This window comes from Tupaia chinensis, unplaced genomic scaffold (assembly GCF_000334495.1).
Source record: "Tupaia chinensis unplaced genomic scaffold, TupChi_1.0 Scaffold148470_1, whole genome shotgun sequence".
NCBI classification, from domain to species: domain Eukaryota; kingdom Metazoa; phylum Chordata; class Mammalia; order Scandentia; family Tupaiidae; genus Tupaia; species Tupaia belangeri.
Genome location: NW_006208319.1, coordinates 178182 through 188596, shown reverse-complemented (window position 1 = coordinate 188596; position 10415 = coordinate 178182). Strand labels below are relative to the sequence as shown.

Genomic DNA, 10415 nt, shown 5'->3' with positions numbered 1-10415 from the left:
CATCCATAAGCCATTCTGCCCAAGCAGGGATCACCTCTTACTCTTCTGGGCTTGGAGAGATTTCAGGGTCTTTGACACAGAAGTCACAAAGCCAAGCCCACCCCTCCTTTACTCCAGACGATGATACTTTTCTTATTTTTTTTTCATATTTATGTATGTATTATTTCCATGCATGAGAGAGAAAGAACACTCTCAATAGGGTCTTGATACCACAATCTATCCCTAGCCTCAGCCAGCCCTACATCACGCCACAGTCTATACTTAACCTCAGCCAGCCCTACATCATGGCACACACTTGCCAGTACTCAGGAAAGTCTCTAGGCACAAACTTGGACCTTTCTCACATGGGTCAGGCTCATAGATCATTGCACTGCACCACCAGCCAACCTCTCCCTTCTAATATATGAATTTTTGGAGCCGACAAGTGGCATGGAGGTTAAAGGCACTGGATTCCAACAGGGCCGACAATGGTTCAAGTCCCGAGCCTGGCAGCTTGCTTTCTCACTTTCCCTTTCTCTTTCTCTCTCTGTCTTTCTCTGGTCAAATTAAAAAATAATAATAACAAATGAAATTAAATAAATAAATATTTTTTAAAGAATTAGAAAAAGAAATATGAATTTCTCCCTCCCCATCATGAGTTCTGCTAAGCTATATTACATGCCAAGTCCAAAGACAGGCTAGCACCTAATTTTATCTCATATAAGAAATGAAACCAAGATTAGCCCACAAACCTAATGAAGGCACAACTTTTCTCTGGTTATTACTACTTCTAAATCTATGTGATAGGGAGAAGGTGCCTCCTTCCTTCTCCCAATTTCTGACTGACAGACAACTTCATTTGTATACATATTTTCCAGCTCTGACCTACATTCCCACATTAAAGTATGACTGGGACAGGCTGATGGCCTGTGGTAACACACTGCTCATGAGAGGCCAGAGCCCTGGGGGTCAGCAGGTAGCATACTGGTTAAGGCACAGGACTCCTACATGGCTGACCACGGTTTAAATCCCAGACCAGACCTGGCAGCTTGCTTTCTCTCTCTCTCTCTCTCTCTCTCTCTCTCTCTCTCTAATTGTCTTTCTCTCTGATTAATTAAATAATAATTAATTAATTTTTTTTTAAGAGAGAGGCCTGATCCCACATGATGACTATGGTTCGAATCCGTGACTGCCTGAATAATGTAGAGGATTGGAAGATGGGGACTGCAGCATGGCTAGACCTGCAGAGGGTGCTCCTACCCTTCTCTCACACATGATTGAGTTCTATCATTAATAAATAAGTAAATAAATAAATTTTAAAAAGGCATGACTAAGCCATAGGACACTCTCATGAGTCAAACAAGGCCCAGAGAGGAGAAGGCCTACATGGGCCCACACAGCTATTTAATGGATGGATCCAGGCCACAGTCCTTTCCCTTCCACCACACATGACTCCCTGCTACACCCCTCAGCAAGCACTCACCACAATTCACGTCTCAAACACAATGGAGGAGCACATCTTATAGCCCCCAGGCTCCAATCAGAGATCAAACTGCTACTGAAAAAAAAAAAATCACCTACTACCCATTCCTTTCCACCTCAACATTCCTCTTCCAACAAGGCACAATATCCATACAAACAAGTTATTCCTTGCCCACTGAGGTCAAAAGTTGATCCAGTACAAAGTCAGACTACAAAGTAAAAATACACTCTAAACTCCAGAAGCATTGGGTCTGAAATGTTCAATTCTGCCCCAACTCCCAAGGAATTCTTCTCAGCCGGAAACCAGGCATTGTGAAGCAGGCCCTGTGATTTCCTGCAGGACTCCAGGAATGGCTAGAGGGAAGGCCTGTTTGTCCCTGGATTGCTCGTGCAGGTCAGGATCCCCCAGACTGCTCTTAACCTTCAGGAAGGGAGCTGATAATGCATCTCTGGCACCTCTAAGCAAAAGCCACATTCTCCCTGATTCTTGGCACTATCTCTTCTCAGATTCCAGCACTGCATCAGGCACACTGTCTGGGTCATCGACAACTGCCAACTAGCTAGCATGGTCCAGGGTATTCCTCGAAGCAAGGAGCAGGGGTCAACAGAGGAAGCTGGGCATAAGTACAAATTCCATCTCTATCCCTTGACCTGAGCTAGGTTACATCCTGCTCTCTGCCCAAGTAGCCACAGAGATCTTCACAATGGTAATAGGCCACTCGACAGTTTCTTTTAAAAATTCTCTGTAAAAAGAAAAAGTTAAATATCCCCTAATAGAAAGTATCTACGCTTTTACAATAAAGAGAAAGGAACAAAGTGATTAACCTAACAATATTCTGTCCTTGCAAAATTGAGGAATTTCAAGCCATCTCCTGGGCCAGCCCCATAGCTTCATGGTAAAGGGAGCCAGATTCCACATGGCTGACTGCAATTTGAATCCCAATCCTAGGTGCATGTGTTTATATGCTCCAAATCCCAAGAGGATGGGAAAATGTAGACAGGACTGTGGTATGACCACACTCCAATGGAGTGTTTGCTCTCTTTTTCTCTCTTCCTTCTCTGGCATGGGCCCTCTGAAAAGTAAATAAATAAATAAATAAATCCTCTCCCTTTTTCAAAGGTAGAGCAACTGAGGCTCAAAGGACTGTCCTGTCCCACCCAGGTAGGCTCATCACCTCCACCAATTCAAAAGGAACATTACAGATATTGTTGGGGTTTGATGCTCAAAGTCTTAAGAAACCACATTGAAGAGTTCTCTTAAATTCAGCCAGGGTTCAATCAATAAAGACCTCCTAACATTAGAAACTGCACTTGCATAAACACAGACATACACACGTAGCCTTTCATGGACTGAATGTTTTTGTCCACTCCCAAAATTCCTATGTTGAAATCCTAACCATCCCAAGGTGATGATGTTGGGAGGTAGCGCCTTTGGGAGGTGATTAGGTTATGATGGTGGAGCCCACATGAATGGGATTAGTTCTCTTCTAAGAGAGACCCCAGAGATATCTCTCTCTTCCTCTCCCCCGTCTCTCTTTTCCACCCCATGAGGACACAGAAAGTTATTTCTGATCCAGAAAGTGGTCCTTCATCAGACATGACTGTCTTGATCTTAGACTCACCAGCCTTCAGAACTGTGATAAATAAATTTGGGTTGTGAAAGTCACCATATCTATTTTGTGATAGCAGCTTGAATAAACTGCCTTTAAGCAGCAATGCGTGTATATGAGTACTGGCTGTGCATCATAAGTTAACTAGGAGTGACCCCCACACTTCTCCAAATACTGACAACCCTACACCCAGGGTGTTAGGTCTCCCTTTAATAAACCACTTCTTCCACCAACAGCAATAGCTTGAGGTTGAAGCCCAATACCCTGAGGTTACACCTGCCACTCACATCAAGCTCAAGACCTGACTCCTATCCACAAATAGCGTGTCCGCTCTAAGCACCACACTGTGACCTCTTAGAGGACAGGGACCCCACCTTATTAATCTCTGCATTCTCATAGCTCAGCATGGGCACACAGAAGTACTCAGGATTCAATAAACAGCTGCCAGATAAATGAACGAGGCACTATGAAGAAAGATATATCAATTTCCAGACTCCTACATAGACATTGGCTAGAATTCCAGTGGGCAGAGAAGTAGAAGATGCACCAGAGAAGAGTCAAAAGACGTGGGCTCAAGCCCCAATTCTGCCAAAACTTCATTCTACTGTCCTGGGCAATTCTCCCAATCTCTGGGGCTCTTATGTTCCTCTTTCACAAACACAGCAGATCATTTCTTAGGTTTCCCTCTAAAGTCTTACATTTGTAAAAATATGGGGGGAAAATAAAATAAGCCATCCTTAAGCTGTGGGCACATTAACTTGATGACAAGGGCAGTGAAAATATAATAGCCAGAGGTGTCTTTTCTTACACAGATATTGGCAGTAACTTTAACAGCCTTAAGTAGCTAAGCCTTCTACCCAGTCGCCTATGTTCACATGTCATATACACACACTTGGGTCATTCTCTGTCATCTCTTTCAGGAAAATGCAAATTTCAATGTCTGTTTCAGGCAGAAAAGCCTCCAAGTGGAACAAGGACCCACAGACATTATTTCCAGGTAATAAACAGATTCCACTCAGACAAAGGAAAATAAAGCAGCCTGTGGCTACATTCCATAGCCGCCCCATTCGTGGAAGCATCAGGGCTGAGCTCTAAATGTGAGCCAGACGTTGCTGAATTCTTGTTTTGGCTCCGACTCTTAACTCAGAGTGGATGGTCCTTGGCCAAGTCTGTGCTCTAGAAGCCAGGCTCTGGATGGGTATGACAACCCCCATAAACCATCCTGATTACAGGGTGAGGCTAGTAAAGCATTTCGCAGATGGAAAATGCTGCCAACCCCTCCAGACAAATGAGAAAAGCTGTCAAGAGGCAACGTGGCCTGGGTGGAGAGCCACAGAGGAGCCCCTCTCCGAACTCTGGGCTCCCACAAACTCACCAGAGGGCTCCAGGGGCCTCCATAACCCCCCCTCCCCACCCCATCCCATTTCCTCTGTAGAAAAGCAAAACAAGCTGTGAGAGCCTACACCATCCAGAAAAGTCACTTGCAAAACTCCTGAAACCACACAGTTAACTCTCAATATTAACCACCTGTGACGAAGTTAGGTTTTGTTCTCCTCCACCGTGGGGCATTAGAGACACTGGAGGTAAATCAAGGCAAAGAAAGTGTAAAAGAGAAAGGTCGGCTCATGAACTAAGAAGGGCTGTTTGGGGACTATGTCAGTAGTTTTACTGTTTTCTTTTCCTTCTTTATCCCCCTCTTTCTTTAACCAATAGGTACCAATGGATACCAGATACACAGAGCTGGATAAAAAGGTTAAGAGATGCTATCAGAAAAGTTTCCCACCAGAGCTTTCTAATAGCGCTCTCAATGATTAGAAAGCACTCCGTTCGTTTGGGAACTCTAATCCGCTCTTATCAACTCTCTGGCTTCGTCATTTATCAGGGTGGGAATGAGAGGTACATCAACTATGCCACAGAGTGATTTCTGGAGCCCCTGAACACGAAAAAGCAAATCAAAAAGGAGCTCATGCCTGCCAGAGTGAAGCTTTCACCATAGCAACACATGTTATTCTACAAACAGTCAGGACTAAGGCACTCTGTTGTGACCGGTCCGGACAGTGCCCCTGAGAAATGAGTGACTGAAGACTCAGACAACAGGGCGAGCAAGAGAAAAGTGGCACCTATTTAGCTTGCAAGGCAGTCTCGTAGTTTTTATTTCACAAAGCCGATAGTGGCAGCACCAAGACCCTCCCATACCTTCAGCCCCATGTCCCAGTAAGATGGATGTTAGAGAGAAACAGCTGTTCTGCGTGGAAGAGCCACACCCCAAGGCTCCCTGGGAAAAAGAGAGATGTGGAATAAAGTGATCGCCCATTTGTACAGTAGATGGTTTCCATCTGAAAACATGTCATCCCTAAGATGAAACACAGAGATATCTCTCTCTTCCTCTCCCCCGTCTCTCTTTTCTGCCCTATGAGGACACAGAAAGTTATTTCTGATCCAGAAAGTGGTCCTTCATCAGACACGACTGTCTCAATCTTAGACTCACCAGCCTTCAGAACTGTGATAAATAACTTTGGGTTGTTAAAGTCACTGTATCTATTTTGTGATAGCAGCTTGAATAAACTGCCTTTAAGCAGCAATGTGTGTATATGAGTACTGGCTGTGCCTCATAAGTTATCAACGAGCCGTCTGCGGGCGGAAGGTGGACTCGCAGACCCAACAACAGAACCAGAGACAGTGGTCATCACTGTGGTTGTTGAGACCAACAGTTAAATGCACATGTGCATAGCCCATATGTGTAAAAATACTCATGTTAATCTACCCTACAGTTAGGCTTTAAAACTCACTAACAGCCCAATGTCACCTTTCCAGGTATTACATTTTTGCCAAGAGAAGAAGTAGGAAAAAACAGTGTGCTCTTACATCCCATAGGCTAGGGTTACATTTGAGGCTAGACCAAATCTAGCTCTAAGTTTCTACTCTGTTGCTCAGGTCACTGGGCCATCCATGCAGAAATTCAACCACAAAACAAGGGTACCCAAGAGAATATGTGACCCCTCTTGCTTTCCTCTAGCTTCTATAGAACACCACTGATGGACCACATGAGAGGCTAGAGGTAGAATGCATAGTCAGGAGCTAAAAAGCTGCAAAAGACTTTTTCACAAGTGCATTAGAAATGCCAAAAGATGACGTATGATCACAGATGTGTGTCTGTGCCATTTACATACTTCTTTCTATTGACACAACACAAGCGTAAGTGTTTACAAAGCTAACATTAAGAGACTGAACTGACAGCCTCAGTTCATTTTATGATGCCTACAGGTACGTCTGAGAGGTTATGAACTGGTGCCATGGAACCCGTGTAATTACAGGGGGGTGACACGACAGGCTCCCATTGTACATGCTGCACACACTTCACCCTGACATGTCAATCACAGTGTTGGGAATAGGGAAGAAGGAAGTTCCTGGAGAAAAGGTAGACCTGCCACATCTGCCTCCAGAAAAATGAAAAAGCAAAAAGCAGCCTACCAAAAAACTCCTCTAGGTCCTAAGACCTTAGGTCATCATAGTCCAAAAGAAACCAACCCTACAAATGACAGGCCCAGAATGTTAAAGAGATTTCTTTGCAGCTGCAGCACCTGCAAATGAGCTCTAAAAAAAAGTTTCTGTCTAGAAATGACATTTTAAGGGTAGTATATAAATTACTTCCTCTTCTCTTCCATGTGCCCTTTTTCCCATTCTCCATTGGCTAATGAAAGCGTTTTCTTCTTCCTCTGCCTGTTTCAGTTTGAAACGTGGCACAGAATGGGACACTGGAAGTGAAGGAAAAGGGTGGGGGAAAGGCTTCTTTTAAATCTGACACACATGCATGCATGCACATGCGCACGCACACACACACACACACACACACACAACTGGCCGCCCACACCCTGAAGGAGGGTCATGCCAGAATCCACCTAAGAAAGGACTGAAGGGTCAAAGTGTGGAGTAGAAAACTCCCTCTTACACCATCTCTCCCGCAAGCAGAGTTTAAAAAGAGAAAGCTAGAAAGGAAGGAGGGGGAAAATAAAGTTCCACATTCCTGACATTTTTTAGCCAAGTGCTGTGGCTGCACAGAACTACTCTATTTCAAACAGCCTTGTAGGATGGGGAGAAAATCTGCGTTCAGGAGGGAAGAACCTGCCCTCTGCCTTAAGAATAGGAAGCCCGAAAACCAAGCCAAAAGTGCGGGGAGACAGCCTTTCATGTGTGTTCTCAAAAGGAAGTGATCTCCAGGGAAGGGATTTGGAGTTTCCATCTCTCTGAGGATAGAGAACTAAAGCCTCAGAGTTCCCAAGAGGGAAATGAAAACCCCCTAAATACTGAGGTGAGGTAGGGAAGGAGCGAGGCAGGGATAAAGACACAGATGCAAGGGCTTGTAGCTGCCTGGAGCGTGGGCTGGTTGGGGGAAAGGGCCCCAGCTCTTTGGCAGAGGCTGAGCAGGAGACCCCAGAAGGTAGAGTGGCCAAGAGAGTCACTGTTTGTGGGAAGAATTATAATTGAGTTTTCTGGCTCCACTTGGTAATTGGAGGAATCCTAGCCTGGCCCACATCAGAAACCCCAGGACCTAATGTCCTTTCTCCCTTTCTTCCTGTTCCCCTTGTACCTTTTCTGTCCTCTCTTCTAGGAAAAGTGTGTAAAGTTGTCCCCATCACACCTGCATGCACACACACACCACACCTCTAGGGGAGAACCCAGAAGATCCCAACTAGCATCCAATACGTCCTATGCTGGGTTACGAAGCACCTCCTCCCCCAACTCCCATTTTATTCCAAGTGTGAAGATGCCCACATTTGCTTCTCCGGGGTCTGTAAAAGTATCTGGAATGTTTCTGCTCTTATTTGGCAGAATTCCAAGGCCCCCTTCCTTCCAAATCCTTGTCTCTGTAGAGTACGTGGTGGGTATATACAGCAAGGACCTGCTGTGTGCCTAGCACACAAAACTATGAGTCTTTTATACTAGAGATTTGAGCAAAGCTCTTTCTCCCCCATCAGCACAGACTGATGATCCCACGAAGCACCTCTCAGAGAACGAGACACCTGCCCTCTAAGCCCTGTAGATCCACAGTGCTACAGCAAGAGGTGGAGGGGATGGTGCAAACAAGGCCTCAGGTCTTTCGAACAGGGCCCTTGCCACATTCCCCAGTTCTGTCCTAAGAGGTTGGGGGACAGTGTTTATTTCTCCCCACCCTGGGTTTTTTGTTTTTTCTTTCCCATCAATCAGGTATTGGGAGTAAGAGTTCCTAGCACCTTTCAACTTCCACAAAGCTGTAGGTTTCATGCGTAGGAATGTCCACAAGATCAGAGGCCGGAGGGAAGGAAATCCTAAGCTCAAACACTACGTAGCTCTTGTTGAACAAAGGTAAATCAGGTAGTCATAAACCTTAGCAAATGCCAAACACAGCAGAGAGCCACAGACTGTGCAAGAGACTTGACCCGCTGCAGAGCGTGTAGCTATGAGGTTTACAGCTGTCACGTGTCTTTCCAGCCACACCCTCCAAGACTGGGGACTTGGCACTGGGAGGCCTCTCGGAATGGAGAATAACTAATAGACACAAGAGAACTGGCTGGACAAAACAAATTCTCTGTACTTTCGTTAAGCTATTATTATGATAAATAATAACAGGGCTCCAGGAGCAAGACCCTGGTTTTCGTACTGGTAGGGTATCTCACGGCTTTTGCTGCTGACATGACTGCAGAGTTAAACTTTACCATCACCCTGGAAGGAAGACGAGTTTTACCAACCTTTTTAATGATGGGGAAACTGAGGCTGGAGGAAGTTTTCGGTATCAGACTAGTGACAGAGCAGGCACTGAGACACAGGATGACCCTTTAATATACTACAGGAAAGAGAGCTGTGGGGGTGTGAGGAAAGAGAGCAGGGCTGAACTAAAGGAGCACCACCAAAAACTGGAGTATACAGCCCAGTCTTTGTCTTGGGTTTATTCCAGACAGCCTCTGAAGCCCAGCTAAGGACACATTCACACATCCAACCTTGACTCAGCCACCATGAGAATGTCCCCAGCTTGAGGGCAGCTCCACCAGCCAAGTAGGATTACTGTCATCCACAGAGAGGAGACAGGGAGCCCAGAAACAGAGGGAGACAGAAGGTGAAATTAGCCACACAAGGAACCCTCCATTTCCAAGGCAGTTTATAAATGGTTACGGCTTCCTCCCGCCCCCTGAGAATGCAGATAAGCAACCCTACCCAAGGGAGGACAAGGACCTTCTCAGAGGAACCAAAGGACATCACAGTGAGAGTGAGGGAGTGCCACTCACATATCTCAACTTTGAGGCAAGATATCCCACAGGGAACCCATTCTCAGTTGCTTCCCATTCTTACTTCTTGTGAATGTCACACATCTTTCTTGCTCTGTAGGAGTAGGGAGACTTTTCCATCAGCACCCTTTGAGTCTGACCCAAGTGCCTTACTAACTTTCTCCTTTCAGTGAGGCCTGCACCAGCGCACTGCTGTTGGGGGCAGGATCCCATCATCTACCACTGTAAGAGAATCACCTTTCCCCTAAAAGAAAAGGGCATCCCCATCTCTCTAACTGCTCTTGGGACAGTCCACAGAATGATAAAGGGTATCCATAAAACTGGCCTTTCAGGCCACAGGAAAAAAAAAAAAAAGAGGGAGAAAGCAGACAGCCCAGGGCCAACTGCTGGAATGGAGATGGGGCCAGGGTCATACAGGAACAACCCCAGCCCAGTGCAGAACTGAGGACGCAAAACACCCAGAACATCACACTGGAGGTGGAAAAGGGTCAGGGTTCCTCCACTGGAAGGGTCCATAAGGGCTGGTGGCCACCACTTGGAGGGTGAAATAGGGGTGGACTGTGTAACGACTGAGGGTCTGGGAGTCTCCCACCCACCAAAAAGGCAACCCCATGCGTTGGGCCAGAGTGGCAGCGCTGCTGCGGTTGGTTCGAGGCCAGGATTAGGTTTCAGAGCTGCAGGATATGGTGGGTGCCCAAGGGGGCGGCAGAGCATGGCACGGCTGACACCGCGCGTAGCTGGGGGGTGCTGTCTGGGCTGACCAGGGTACAGGCTGGGGGTACGGTGGACAAAGAGAGGGGAGGAGGTACAACGCACAAAGCCAGGAGTGCAGATAACGTACACGGCAGCCGCTCGACCCAGCTGAGACGAAGACACCAGGGACCTGCAAGGGATTCGCCCGGCGGTGCACGAGAGGGGACACAGCCTGCGCCTCCAGCACCCCCCTTCCCAGTCTCTCTCACCTCGAACATAAGCCCGATGAGGACGCAGAGCACCAGGCAGAAGCCGATGTCCGCATGGTTGTGGATAACGAACTCCTGGCTGAAGAGCGGGTAACTTTTCGTCCTCCTGCGGAAAGCCATGG

General features: G+C 46.6%; 1 protein-coding gene across 1 annotated transcript in view; it reads right to left on the bottom strand.

The window, feature by feature from the left end:
• TRAM2 (translocation associated membrane protein 2) overlaps window positions 1-10413 on the bottom strand; it is a 94671-nt gene extending 84258 nt beyond the window's left edge. Inside the window, exon 1 of the mRNA XM_006170435.2 lies at window positions 10294-10413. Coding sequence (XP_006170497.1) covers window positions 10294-10413 — 120 coding nt within the window. The remainder of the gene's footprint in view (window positions 1-10293) is intronic.
• Window positions 10414-10415: the final 2 nt, after the last annotated feature.